The following is a 16,271-nucleotide window of genomic DNA, read 5'->3' as shown; positions in this document are numbered from 1 at the left end:
TGAGCTATTGAGGTTTCCCCCTCCCAAATGAACAGGAGGTCATCTATAAAACGGCCATAGAAGACCAGGTTCGCCCCATATGAGGATGGGTAAATATATTGTTCCTCAAAGAATCCCATAAAGAGATTAGCAAAACTAGAGGCAAACCTGGTCCCCATGGCCGTTCCCCTGATCTGCAAATAAAATTTCTCCTGGTATTCAAAATAATTATTTTTCAATACAAAAGATATACATTCCAATAAAAAATCCCTTTGTTTGACTGGCATGTAGATGTCTCTCTTTAAATAATATTCAACGGCTTGAATTCCCAGATGGTGTGTAATATTGGAATATAAAGCAGAGACATCACAGGTCAGCCAAACCAGGTCTCTCCCTTCTTTCTTAATGTGGGATAGCTTATATATTAGGTCTGGTGTATCCTTTATATAGGATTTTAAGGTGATCACAGATTTTTTTTTAAAAAGAATCAACATATTCAGATAAATTGCATGTTAAATTGTCAATTCCTGATATGATGGGCCTCCCTGGAGGATCCACCATACTCTTGTGAATCTTAGGGAGGTGATAGTAATATGCCAGATTCGGTGCATATGGTATTAAATAATCTCTCTCTTTCTTAGTGAGTATTCCCTCTAACCAGCCAGCATCAACCATTTTAATCAGATTTGTAAGAAATTTTGCTGTGGGATTGAATGTTAATAATTTATAATACTCAGTGTCCAAAAGTATACAATCAGCTTCTTTAATGTAATCTTGAATGTTCTGTATTACTATCCCCCCTCCCTTGTCAGCCTGTCTAATTGCCAGATTTTTGTTTGCTGCCAGTCTAGATAAAGCTGTTAGTTCATAAGTATTTAAATTGGGATTCTTTATATTGTTTTCAGAAAGTTTACTGAATTCTTCCAGGACCAGATTTTGAAATATTTCTAAACTGGTTCCTGTGCAAGGGGGATTAAAATTTGATTTGGGGGTCAAATCAGAGTGTAGATAGTTATCAAATAATTCCTCACATAATGTCTCAGGCTCAAAATATATAATATCTGTCAAGGGCCTTTCTGCCATTTCATTTGTTAGAATAGGTGCATGACCAGTACCTTTAAGCTTTTTATCACAAAAATATCTTTGGATCGACAACTTGCGCACAAATTTGTTCAGATCTACGAATAATTCAAACAAATTGTGATTTTTGGAGGGACAGAAAGAGAGTCCTCTATTGAGAACCCCCACCTCCTCATTGGTTAAAACATGATCTGATAAATTAAAGATGTTCTCCCTCATTCGTTTAAATTTCTCCTTTTGGGATGACTTAGCTCTCCCTCTGCTGCCACGTTGGTTATGATCTTTTTTTAGGAGTATTTGTTAAATTCTCTCTTTCTGGGCCTCTCTCTAATTGTTTCAATCGTATCGGTGTGTGTCTTACCTGCGGGGAGTTGTGTGTTATTCTCTGTGCCTGATGAAAAACCTGCGGACTATTAGTATGCTCTCTCTCCTGTCTTTGTGTGAAGTTGCTGTTGTTCACCATATGGTTCCTAACTTCATTGTGATGATTGTTCCTAGACATATAGGTGTTATGATCCCTTGAGTTGTCTGAAAACTGGTGAGGTCTATACTGATAGTGTCCATATTCGTTCTGATGATCCCTATTGGACCAATGTCTCCAATCATTATTGTAATTATTCTTAGGTGTATGGTTATAACTACCAACCCCTCTATCTTGATAGGAGGCCTGATTCCATTGATTAGATGAATAATTGCTATTATTAGCAGAATTTCTCCTATCTCTATTGGAGTTATTATTCCTAAATTGGACACTTTTCTTTTTGTCCTTAGGTATCCTATAGTCTACTTTGACCCAGGTGTATGCCCCAGTTTTATTAGATGTAGACTCCTGGTTATCAGATTCTTCTACTTTATTGCTAGAATGTGAGTCATATACTCTGTCTTCTAGATAATCTTGTTCATCCCTAGCTAACTTTTTGATTTTGGTAGATACAATTTTCTTTTGGAAAACATCAGCCTTATCCTGTACTTCTTGGGTTAATTTAACATAATCTGTACTTGACTCAAACTTAATTAGGTTCTTTTGAATATCCTCTATCTCTGTCTCAGTTTTATTCAAAAGAGTCTCCCTATACTCAATTAAAAGATCTATAAGCTTAAATGAGCATTCAGTTAAAATGCTGAGCCATTTAGTTGTGAGTTCAGGGTCCTGCTTAAAGGAACAATGCTTGGATATCCTTAGACCCCTGGGTATATGCCCCCTTTCTTTGTATTTACGAAGTGTATCTATATCCCACCAGTGTCTATGTTCATTTTTAAGAGCCTCCTCTAATTTATGAAATAATTGTATCATAGACAGATCACTAGAGGATTCATTACACATATCCATAGTGTTTTCATTACAACTTAAGGCTTTTCTATTGTTGATCCTTTGATCTTTACTTTGCATTTTTCTACTCAGTGATGTGTTCTTATGAAAAAAAAAAAAAAAAAAAATATATATATATATATATCTATACATATATATATATATATGAATAATAATATAAAAAATGTAACGTGATATTATGTGAAAAATGGTATAAATTGCTCAAGTAATATGAATGTATGGGTATGTGGTCTAGTCTTAATCAAAAAAGGGGGTGTGGAAATATAAAAACGTGTGTATATAAGTGTATATAAATTCCACTAAATGTGATGCACAATATATCGTTACCTAAAGTGATACCCCAGTGGTTAAGCTATTGCTCAGGTAGGTAATCAAAATTTAATAAAAAATGGTCAAAGTGACCCAAAATCCCTAATATTTGGTATATGCAGTCAGACCATGTCGCAACCTAATCAGTTCCCAAAAGTGCAAATCAAAAATATAAAAAATATAATTAGTGCGCTAACGGTCATATATCATCTATAAATAAAAATATAAACTATAAATATAAAATACAATAATTCAATCACAAAGCGATAGTGACAAAACTGGAACCAAGTTGGAACCAGATAGAGTGACTCTTAGGTCAATGCCAAGATGACAATAAGTTATGGTAAATTAATGTTATCTTAACAAAATCCTCCTTATCGAAAAGGGGTACTAGCATTAAGATACAATGTAATGGTCAAAATATAGACACAATAATATCGTGAGATAGTCCCAAAAACAAAGTTCTATTGGATACAAATATAGTAGGCGTAATATCCAAATCACAGGAGGCAAGCAACTTCTTCAAACGATCCCTGTTGGTGACCCAGGGGAAGAGACTAAATAGAAAAAGAGATAAAAGAAGGCGCCAACATAGTGCGGTTACCAATGGGATGGGACATGCAGTGCAAGTAATACAATATACTCACAGGATATAGGACACTTGAAAAGTGTCACAAGTGCCTCCTGGACCCTCAGAGTTGTCCAGCTAACTCCCACTCCACTGTGGTAGTAAGATTCCACTCGTCTCTGCCGATTATGGTGGCTCCGCTGTTGGTCTCAGCTACAGACTGTGTTTCAAAGGGACAGACTTCAGGTCCACTCAGATCAGGATATACAGATACGGTCCATGCTCTCCAGAGAGGAGTCAAACAGCAAGGCAAATTAAAAGTTGATGATGTGGTGGCAAAATCAAATATTACCAGTGGTAATGTAAATGAAAGTTCGTGGCTACAATCTTAAAATGAATAAGACTTTAATGGCACAACGTTTCTCGGTCTGTACGCGACCGTTTCCTCAGGTGCATAAGTGTATAATCAAAACACAAAAAAAACACGAACTTATAACATTCAGTACGGCGTCCTCAGATGCACACCGCGCATGTGTGTAGGTGTGTCCGAACACTGGGAGTTCCATTTGCGTCACCTGACCAATGAGGTGCTTGCAATGAAACACACCTCAATGGTTACGTAAAACCTAGGTAATGTGATATTAACAATTGCGGTACTTATATTAAACCGCACCTCTCGGTTTTATATTTACAGTGAAGAGGTTTTTTGCAATATATTTAAGAGCCGCAATCGGCTCATATTAGCTATGATACAGATGTCTATTATTGATATAAAATAACTACCAGATCGGGCACACCTACTGTTATTGGGCACATTGTATATATTTCCATCCTTTAAACAGCCAATAACTCATAAAATATTATATTAGCATATATACATAAATAAAATATTGAAGATATACATACACAATCTTATAGTATAAAAAAGCACCAATAATATGGCTATATCTAAAACCTCACATAAGAATGTACAGCTATACATATTACTAAAAATCGCATTAAAATTACTATTGTCAGAGGAAATCAATTCCTCAAACATTTCTAAAAGCAAGTTCTATTTACCCTCATATATTTGCATGTTTTAGTAACTTCTGTTTATATATATATATATATATATATATACAGTATATATATATGTATGTCCGTCTATCTACGTATCTATCTATCTATCTATCTATCTATTTATCTATTTGTCTAATACATTAAAAAAATGAATAACTTTTGGTGGGGTGCAAATGAGTATTTTGAGATGAAATTTCTTTCAACATTATTTTTTTCTTGCATGATCAAAATATGGCTGCTCAAATATATATATGCACATGTGCTGCATTAAATTTGCTGTGCTCAATTCATTCCATTACTATGCACAATAAAGCAATTATTTACATTTGATTTCACTTTTCTATTGTCAACTATAAATGAACCAAAACACTGTAACCAGTGTGGTATCTCGGTATTGGGACCACTAACGGACAATACTGCACAAAAACCCTAGATCAGAAATGACAGCTATTTCTTTACCTATCATCAAGCATTGACACTACACACAAACATGGTCTTACTTAAACCTATTCTCTCTTTCAGGATGTCATTAAGCAAAAGTAGAACCACATTCTACTTCTGTTCATCTAAAGACTAACACCTATAAAAACCTCACTAAACCAATCAATATTTTTTGTTTACAACATAATAAAACTGTAATTTGTGAGGCCAATTTGGCAATGTAGAAAAATGTTACCCCAATGGCTATGTATTTGATCACTAAGTCCACTGCTTTCCTTACAGTTTTCCAAATGCCAATTGTTAAATGTTATGCAATATGCTGTTATTAAGGTAACTGCTGATATCACATTTATGTTCAGTGATGTCATCTACATACTGTGTGCATGTGTTATAAACTTCCAAATCTATAAATGTGCGTAAAATCCAAAAAAATATTAAATATTGAAAGTAACCCATTTGTCTAAAATGTATTTTTATTGTACATAAATAATGACCACTATTATATTTATATTTTAATCGATTTTCTAAAATCCATGTAAATATTATCACATGTATAATTTATGAATTTTTGTTTGTTTATTTGGAAAAAAAACAATTTTTGTTTTCTAATATATGTAACCAATTGCAGAAAATAATTTTTTATTTTTTCATCGCTTAAACTAACTCATTGTGGATAAAATACATACAACAACTATGCAACTGTAACCTGTACTAGAATGATATAATAATTGATAAAGTAATTCAAAGGATAGGAATACACATAAATACTTTTTACACAGTATAAAGATTATGATGATAAAGAAACAATTATTAAAAAAAAATCAATATGTCTAAGATCGAAAACCTACGCAGCTGTGGTTGTATTGTTAGTCAAGTTGGTACAATCAAAATTTGATCAGGAAGCCATTTCATCCTCCAGTTGGTACTGTAGATAAGGGAATTACTAAACTGCCAGTTACAAGCAGTTAAGCACAAGGTACTTTTCTGTTATGGTTGTAAAGTTTTCTAAGCTTCCATTCAAGAGATAAGAAAAAGCTGTGAGGAAAAGTTTAATGAAGTGTCTAAATATAACTTTTTAAATAAATATTATTAAATGTTTAAGAAGTATATATGTGTATAGTTTCTGCATTTCTAGCTCTTGCATCTTAAGTATTTGCTAATACACACAACACTGATAAAGTGGTGTAAATCTCAAAAAAATTTCTTGTCTGGATACATTATGACTATGGACAGATGGGATTAAATATGGCAGTACCTTTTTGCAAAATACTCTCTGTTTAAAGTAAATAAAATCAATCTGCAACATCCCCACTGGATATAATTAATTTCACTTGTAGTTCCATATCTATTCTGTTTAATTATTCCTCAATAAAGCTGTAATGTATATTGATAACATCTCTCTTTCATATAATTCAGACACAAGTTATGTGACTGAATTGTTAAAGTTTTAAATACAAAGATTACTTTTAGCTAGCCTCATTGACACATCTATGATGTACCTCAAAATCATTGAATAAATCTGCTTAGCTCACTCCTCAACACTGGATCAACAATTACATGAAAATTTACATTGTAGTAAGGAATCTAAACCCTACCAAATCCTAAGGATACAAAATATATAATTCATGTATCACAGAATAATCATGGGACATTGATTTACCGGAATTGTTATTAATGGATCGGAAAGAGTCGTCATCACAACCCGGGTTGTTTAATACATGAACTAATTAGATTCCTGATCTTGGGGGGATATTATTATGTTGTTTGAGTTAATTTATATAAAACTATGTGGCAGATAATACTGTGTTAGGGTCTCTTTATTTACACTACTTTGGTTATGTGGTTTATACATAGAAAATATACGGTCTGTTGCTGGATTTAAAAGGGTTCTATTTCTTTATTTAATTATCCAAACATATTAACCCTTACCGTGCACTACACAGAAGGTGTATCTCTTTATGGAGAACATGGTTATATTTCTGTGTATTAGACCTTTAGTGTAATTATACTAGCGGTGCTGGTATACATAATTTTATATATATATATATATATATATATATATATATATATATATATATATATATACAGTATATATATATATATATATATATATATATATATATAAAAATATCTATTTAGAAATACATGTAATATATTCTGCAATGTGCAGGGTATTGGAATGTCAAATATTTACACTAAATACATAGTTAAAACCTCTATTATTATAATAATATTAATATTAATAATATTATAATATTGCATAAATATGTTTTTACATGTTTTCATCTACTTATCGGCAAAAGGGCTCCAATGCACTTTAATATATGTCGATATATGTACAGTATACATATGTATTTATGTGTTTATATGTTTATGTCTGTAAATACATATATACACATATAAATACATAAATACATCTGTAAACACATACACACACATATATATATATATATATATACACACACACATATACATCTTTAGACATGTATATATATATATATATATATATATCAATGTTAAAGTCCTTTTGCTGCCTTTTCTTTTTAACACCTTATATCTCATATGTTTGATCCCTTATAACTTTTTTGTGCATTTTTTTAAATTATTTTATTAAATGGTGTTATGAGTGTAACTGTACTTTGTAATGTATTTTTGATGAGTTTTGTAACACTTTTATGTTTTGAGAAATAGTTAACCAAAGCTCTGAAGTCGCAGTAATCATTCTAGCGTAAATCGCGACTGCGCTCATGCGATCACATTTACTTTCAAATCGTAATATGAGCAGCAAGCTCGATGAGCACAAACCCTCAAAATATATCGCTTTCTGCTCCAAGATTTACAAAAAACAAATGACATGAAGGTTTGCATGATACAAAAAACACCCATAAGTGTCAGGCAGCCCACAAAATAGTAGAAATATTAAATCTTAAACAGATTATCTAAATCTCTAACTGCAAACTAATGAGCAAACCTGTTGTTTTATTATTTAGAACATAGCAGTGCACGTGTTATATCAACAAGATATAGTACTGCCAAGATTCTTATAATTTAAGACTGAGCAGACAAATAGTAACAGTGCAGGATACATCACAAATCTATAACAACCCCTTAGAACACTATGTTATCAGTCTCAATAATTGCATGTCAGCCACATTATATTTTGAAAAATAAGCCATAGCCTGTGTTTCATATATCCTCTATATAAAAATAACATAGATCAGTGAAAAATGAACACTCCAACAAATGCCATTTTAGTGATGGACAATAAAGTTGTGAACTTTAACCAGTAGAGCAGCTAGGAATGTATAAAAGCCTAGAAAACTAATTAGAAATAAACTCAATATATTATCACTATCGTCTCAAAGACAAACTGTAAAGAGCAATATGGCAATATAATAAAGAGCTATTGGGTGCATTACATCTAAAGTGAAGGCACTAAGCATTTAAATTAGTATGATCCCAGGGGGGCTGGAGTGAAATCAGCTATTTTAAGTAAAGTCTAATCCATCTAAAGGATATATACAGTCCCCACTATTATTAGAAAAGTAAACATAATCACCACTAGGGTATGAGCAATTGAATTGTCATGTCCTAAGGAAAAATCTAGATACCCTATACAAACCTCAAATAGTGTTGTAAATATAGCCCCTATTTAGATATTAATAGCTAACAATAAATAGGCTTGTCAGACTCCACTGTCTCGGCCGCTGAAAGAGGAGCACAATCCAATAATAAAAATAGAGGGAAAACAGAATGAATTAACAAAGGTTATTATACAAACATCTACTCTTCCTGGGTGTATCTGCTACTGAGAAGGGAGTTAAACTAGAAATAAATTAACTCAAATGTGAGTAACTGATTGATTCAAATGCAATAAAAAAATGAGGTAAATAAACCCAAATATTGTGTCAAAGCCAATAAATAGAACGCAATGTTTGCAGGTACATCCAAATGATTAAACAAACATGGTTACTTGTGCATAATCTTCATTTCTCATATATGAACATTACCTCTATCAACAGTAGACGTTAAATTACTATTAACAAAAATGATTTAGTGAGTGTTTACGCACTCAGCAACTTTCACTGTATAAGAAAAGTTGCAGCTTCATAAACTAACTGAATGCTAAGGCGATCTAAAGTGTTCAGGGAGATAGCACTTCATTATTCCACCCGAACTTTCCCTTGTCCAAAGGTTGGCAAATGTAATACACATCCATACAGAGAAGCATTCTACAAGTAGGGAAGTAGCACGACTGGCTATACTTTTGGTCCAGTAAGTCTGATAAATACCTCCAAATAGCTAAAGAAGCCTGGCGGGGATGCAAATGTCTGTAATAGTAATTTCCCTTTGTGCTTCTCTCATAGACCTCCGTGAGATCAGACCAGTCAGTTGATGCAGCAACCTTCAAAAACGGGTTATCCCATGATAACTGCTGGGTCTCAGGATACATAATGTCCTCTTCCATTCCTCAACTATCTGCGAACATGCCATGATCCAGTCTCATGGGAGTGCCCTTGACATGGTTGCAGTGGGGCTCCTTGTCTGAGTTCATTACAGACAAATCTACAGTGTTTAAAAAGGTAAGTGGAGCAATCTCCAGAATAAATTCTAACCTAGATGTTGTAGACATGGTGAATTATTCTGGTACAGGAGTAGGAAGGACCCATCACATAGCTGCTGTGTAGGGTTTTCTCTCTTCCAGTTTATGGAAGTGTTCTAGTAGGATCACTAGAATCTGGTTGATTAATAAGCTTCTGTCATTCTCAGTTCATATTAGAATAAGGGAGACTAACGGTTCTCACTCTACTTAGATTACCGAGGGGAGGGTGCTAAGGTGTTACCTATGCATGGCCGCCAAGGTCCACAGTGTGGCTTAAAATAAATCCCCTTAAACAGCACTCTCTACTTTAGCTATTGCTGCATAAATGAAGACTAGATGGCACAGTTATCTTATGATATACAGAGGAATGTAGATATCCTGTGCACAGCTGGCAGTATTGAAGACAATTTTTTATCGCTGCTCATACACAATGCCCATATTCTTGGCTAGTTCCTCATTACCTACATGCCCTGCTGCAGTAAGTATAGAGTTCACCTTTAATAGTATATCAAATTAGTTTTTTTATATATAACTAGCAAAGAATATCATCAACTCAACATTGTGTTGCAAAAGTTCTGTATACAAAATAAAGATTTTTACATTAGTCAACACTGTCATATTGTTAGTACAATTTACAAGGTTTTGCAAATCCAGAGAGCAATCCAGAGATACACCCATTGAATGCCTCAGAGCTATATATGAGCCTTTTATCAGATCATATTATTCTTTGTGGAATATTGCAGGGTTACTTAAAAGTTCACTACACTTGTGCTTGTTAAACTCCCCTCACAGAGGCAATGTATTTCAATCACTCATAACTATAGGTATTTACACCAAATGTTAATACTGCCATGTTTTTGTCTTCGCATTAACTGAACATTTAAGGTAATATTTAAAAATAGGTTCTATACTATAAAGCTTTAACTACAGTATTAATGCAGGAGATAAGCTAAGAAAAAACATATTCTCCCAAAAATACTGTGTTCTTTCTACAATCACCTCTGATCATTGGCTTTTACCCATTTTCCTATTTTTCACACCAATTTCTTTTTCAAACCAGTCCCTAACACTTAAAGGGATTTTTTTATTTACCGTCTCTAGCCAGTAAACGTACAAATGTTTACTGTACACCTGTGGGAAGGACTATCCGCATCAGTTGTTGCAATATATATCTATTTTTTTTTTTGCTTGCACTGCTGCACAGCACAGCAAAATGTGTTTACAAATAAAGACTAAAATCAATGCAAAAGGGAATATTGATAATAATAATTAAACTTCTACATATTATTTGTGTAACATGATTTTTTTCTTAATCATTCATGCAACAACAAAAAATATTGGAAATACTATGGTGTATAAACCATGAAGCTTCAGAAACGGTACTATAATGGTCTCAACACATACTGATTAAGAAAAATGTAGAATAAGTGTAAATATAAATTTAATAATGTTTTTGTATATTATGTTATTTGTTATAAACTAAACAAATATTGATTTTTTTTTTAATTATAAAGCAATATAATTAGTACATGCTGTGATAATGAGCAGAGTGTTAATTGGTTTTTGTGTTAGCCATACATGATTAGTTTCATTGTGCTAGGAATTAACATACTGTACCATTAACTAATATGCAGATACTCAAAATAAAAATAGTAAAATATACCAAAATAATGACATAAAGTTGCATGACATTAAAATGTGTAGCCAGATTTCATTAGTCTTTAAAATAACCAGATTGCTACAAATAAGTACTTTAAATTAAAGTAGCAACTTCTTATTTGTAAAAAAGAAAAAAATAATAATTTAGTTATGCTTACATTACAATTTCGTATAGGAAAAAATAGCATTTTGATTGACAGGTATACTTTAATATAGCAATTTGTGTTTTGTCTTTTAGTATATATACTTACTGTATGTGCATCCATACACTTCTATTCGCATTCCTATTTTGCCATTGGGATTCCAGTCCAGAGGAGAAAAGCGCAAGAATCTTGCTCTGATGTGATTCTGCAGTTTGTAGTTTACAACACTGTCAGCATTTGAGTTTCCCATAAACGCCTGAGAACAGAGTAATAAAAGATTTGTGAATAATTTATTACTGTTTGGGTTTTGCATAATACAACATATTACAATTAAATCCATTTGATTATCTTTATTAAATTTAACTCTTCTTTGTGTGAAACATTAGGATTTTTTATGAAGTCATTAGAATCCATTGATATTAATGCAAATTGGAATTTATTGTCATGTATATAAACATATAAACTGTGAGAATGTAAAAAGTTTGCTTGTTGAGTGTGGTAAATATTTTATCACTACTTCGTAGATATTATTAGGCTTTATTATATTTGATCAATAAACACCACAAAATAAATATTCACTGCAAACTCTGAATTTACCAACACTAGTTACAACATTTTGTTATGTGCTCATATATACATATAATTGTAATGTCTTGTATACCTATGTCCCTTTTACATATTTTTGTATGTAACATAGTAACATAGTAGATAAGGTTGAAAAAAGACCAAAGTCCATCAAGCTCAACCTATACAAATCTAAAATACTTACAAAAAGATCCAGTTAAGCTTAAATAAACCCACTAAAAAAAGGTGATCCATTTAATACTAGCAATCATATCCATGAATTTTGTTTATATACAGAAATGTATCCAGACTATTCTTAAATGTATCTAGGGTATAGGTATTCACTACCTCCTTTGGTAATGAGTTGCACAATTTTATTGCTCTTACAGTGAAAAAACGTTTCCGTTGCAGGAGATTAAATCTCCTTTCCTCCAACCTTAAACTGTAACCTTTTGTCAGAAACAATTTTCTTGCAATAAAGAGAGCTTCTGCCATCTCTGTATATCGGCCTTGAATATATTTATATAAAGTAATCATGTCACCTCTAAAGTGCCTTTTTTTCTAAAGAAAACAGACCCAGTTTGGCTAGCCTCTCCTCATAGGTTGAATTCTCCAATCCCCTTATTAGCTTTCTGGCCCTTCTCTGAACTTTTTCTAGTTCTGCAATATCTTTTTTTGCAATCGGTCGCCAGAACTGCACTCCATACTCAAGATGAGGTCTTACCAGGGCTTTACATAGTGACACATTTATGATTTCCTCCCTTGAATCAATGCCTCTTTTAATACATGCTAGTATCTTGTTAGCCTTTGAAGCCGCTGCCTTGCATTGTGCTCCCATCTTTAGCTTGTTATCTATTACTACTCCCAAATCCCTTTCCTCCTCTGTTTGGCTAAGTCTTGTCCTATTTACAAAAAAACATTCCCTGCTTATTTTTACTTACAAAATGTAGAACCATGCATTTTCCTGTATTAAATCTCATTTTCTAAGTATATCACATAAACTGATTCCCCTTTATCTATATTTTTGCTTACTTCCTCGTAGAATCTAATTAGATTAGTTTGACATGATCTATTTCTCCTAAAACCATGCTGATTAGTTTACACGAATATGCTCATCAATAAAATCCTTTATAATCCATTCAAATATCTTCCCCACTATTGATGTCAGACTAACTGGTCTGTAGCTTCCTGGATCATCCCTGCTTCCCTTTTTGAAGAGTGGCACCACATCAGCTTTACGCCAGTCCTGGGTTACCATGCCTGAGGATAATGAGTCTTAAAAAATGATGAGTAGTGGTTTGTCTATAACAGTGCTAAGTTCCCTTAACACCCTTGGGTGGATTCCATCTGGGACTGGAGTTTTATTTACCTTAATATTATCCAGTTTTTTCCTGATAGCCTCTAAACATAACCCAGTTAATGGTATGGACTGGCATGTTCTATTTTGTTCCAAAGTATCATCCAATGGTTTCTCTCTTGTGTATACTGAAGAAAAAAACTGGTTTAGTACCTCAGCCTTCTCCCTGTCATTATTTATCATGCTACCCTCCACGCATTTTATTGTACCTATATTATCTTTCTTAGATTTTTTGCTATTTATGTACTTAAAGAACCGTTTAGGGTTAGACTTAGAATTCTTTGCAATTAATTTTTCATTTTCAATTTTGGCTAATTGATTGATTGCTTTTTTGCATGCTTTGTTCTGTACATTCTTTCCTAATTTCTCTTAACACATTTTTATTTAGCCACATTGACTTTTATTTTTTATTTTTATTTTTATAACCATATGGTATTTGTTGCTATGTATATTTATTTAACATAGTTTTAAATATGATCCATTTATCCTCTGTATTTTTATTAGAGAATACATTGTCCCAATTTATATTATTTAATGGTTTCCTTAAATTGTTGAATTTTGCTTTCTTGAAATTAAAAGTCTTAGTTAAACCTTTAAAACACTGCTTATGAAAAGAGATTTGAAATGGGCCATGTTATGATCACTGTTACCCAAATGTTCTTTGACTTCTATGTTTGATATTATATCTGTATTGTTTGCTAGCACTATATCCAATATAGCTTTACTCCTAGTTGGCTCCTCGATTAATTGTGACAAGAAGTTATCCCTGAGAACATTTAAAAATCTATCCCCCTTAGCTGAATTACTAGTTTCATTGGCCCAGTTTATATCAGGGTAGTTAAAATCTCCCATAATTACAGCACTGTTATTAGCAGCCTTACCTGTTTGGATTAGTAGTTGTAATGCTACTGTTAGCAGTTAAATGGATAGGAAAGGCAAAGTTAAACGTGCATGATTCAGATAGAGCATGTCATTTTAAGACACTTATAAATGCACTCCTATATTCAAATGTACTTTGTTCTTTTGGTATCCATTATTGAAAAATAATATGTATATATCCTACACTAATAGAAACTAGCTGATGATTGGTGCCTGCACACATATGTCTCTTGTGATCGGCTTCCTAGCTCTCAGTAGTACATTACTACTCCTTCAGCAAAGGATATCATGAGAACATAGCTTATTTGATAATAGAAGTAAAATGGAAAGTTGTTTAAAACTATATGTTCTATCTGAATCATTAAAACAATGGGTTTCATTCCCCTTTAATGTCCACTCTAGTATTTACCCAATTTTTTCTCCTATAATTTAACATTGATCCCACTAGTTGCCAATACCAAGCTCTAAAGAGACTGACCTTTTTAGTAATTGACTTCACATTGCCCAAATAATCTATTCCCAAAATCATTCTCCATTTCCATACCTTAAGATTTTAATAAAAACTATTTAGTTAAGTGTAAGTTTGCATTATACTTGCATTAATTAATTAATTATTTATTTAGTCCCATTTAGCTCAAACAATTGTGGATTTTCTGATTCCCAGAGCAGTGGAAATGCACCCATCTGACTCCTCAAGGTTAATTCTTCTACATATATTTACCTAATTGGCATAACAACTGTAAAATAATTAACTTAACAATGGTGTAACGACCATGGCTAGCCTTGTTAGCTTCTTCCGACTCCAAATTAAAGTGATGGTAAATCCAAGCATTAAACAAACGCTAGGATTTAACATAACTTAAAATCAAGTGTAGTTTAAGTTATCAGATCTAAAACAAAGATTGCTAAACTCACCCTTTCTGTGCCATTGCACAGCGCTAAATACAGTGGCTCCGGCCACCCACAACACATCGGTCTTCTACCAATGAGGCGCCGCTTGCACCCCTGAACCAATAGCCGTGCGTGCATACAGAAACCTGTCAGTTAAAATGCACAGTTATTGGTTCAGAGGTGCAAACGTCACCTCATTGAAAGAGACTGATGTGCTGTTGGTGGCCAAGCCGCTGTATTTAGCACTGTGCAACGGCACAGAAAGGGTGAGTTTAGCACCCTGTTTCTTAGATCTGATAACTTAAACTCCCCTTGATTTCTAGTGATGGTAAATCCTAACATTTGTTTAACGCTTGGATATATCATCACTTTAAGCAAGTGGTGGATGAAGTTTGGCTATTAAAAAATAATTGCAGCAAACAAACGGTTACTTTGTTTTAATAATGTTAAGACTTCGCTAATATATTACTTTATAGCACAACAACAAAACTGTTTTGTAAATATAAGGTGTCTATTGGCCCTTTAAAGGTACACTGCCTAAATCAGGGGTGTCCAAACTTTGCTCTCCAGAGGTTTTGGAACTACATTTCCGATGATGCTCAGCCAGCATTTTATCTAGCTGAGCATCATGGGAAATGTAGTTCCAAAACCTCTGGAGAGCAAAGTTTGGACACCCCTGGCCTAAATACTGAAGTGAAGCAGCAGATCTTTAAATGATGAGTGGAAAATATCAACTGGACATGTAAAAAAAACCCATTATATATATATATGTCCTCAAAATGTGCTCAATATCCACATCATATTCATATTGTAGAGAAACTGTGAGCATTAAATCAGGAGGGTGCACATATCTAGCATGTGCATTTACAGTCACTTTATTTCCCTCCTCAGTTTAAGAAAGTTTACAATGAAATCTTGCAGGATTACAGTGAAATCTCACAATAACACAGTACAGCAAAGTGTGAACTCTGCACTGATGATTCTGATTGGCTGTGTTTTCTGTCATCATGCAGATGAGAGTAATAAATAGCTAAAGAATAACTGCTTACTTACTCTATTGAGCTGAAGACATTTTGCGATAAAATATTTTCCTTTTTTACAAACAGATTCAGTCAGCTTTTTACAGATACATCACTTTTAAGTAATTTAACATATGGTTAACATGCCCCTTTAATAAATATAAATCCGTTTCATTGCTCTTTCAGTAACCCAGATACATCTAAACACATCAAACGTTTTCTTGGGTATATTGCACTGACAAACTTCTTCAAAGACTGGATAAAGTAATAGAAGGAATGCAGATTTCAGTGGCCACTAACTACACTTACCAGTCTGAATATAAATTGGCGTTGTGAATAACTTTGAACTGCTAACAGTGTACTCTCTCTCCCTTGTGAAATCTTTTT

At 33.1% G+C, this 16,271-nt stretch overlaps 1 protein-coding gene across 1 annotated transcript in view; it reads right to left on the bottom strand.

The window, feature by feature from the left end:
* Positions 1–16,271, bottom strand: part of CNTNAP4 (contactin associated protein family member 4) — a 190,665-nt gene that overhangs the window by 161,911 nt on the left and 12,483 nt on the right. The window contains exon 2 of the mRNA XM_053699959.1: positions 11,283–11,430. Within this exon, the coding sequence (XP_053555934.1) occupies positions 11,283–11,430 (148 nt within the window). The remainder of the gene's footprint in view (positions 1–11,282; positions 11,431–16,271) is intronic.

The sequence above is a fragment of the Bombina bombina genome, chromosome 2 (genome assembly GCF_027579735.1).
Source record: "Bombina bombina isolate aBomBom1 chromosome 2, aBomBom1.pri, whole genome shotgun sequence".
Classification (NCBI taxonomy): domain Eukaryota; kingdom Metazoa; phylum Chordata; class Amphibia; order Anura; family Bombinatoridae; genus Bombina; species Bombina bombina.
Note: the sequence above shows the minus strand (reverse complement) of the source record. Positions and strands in the feature narration are given on the sequence as shown.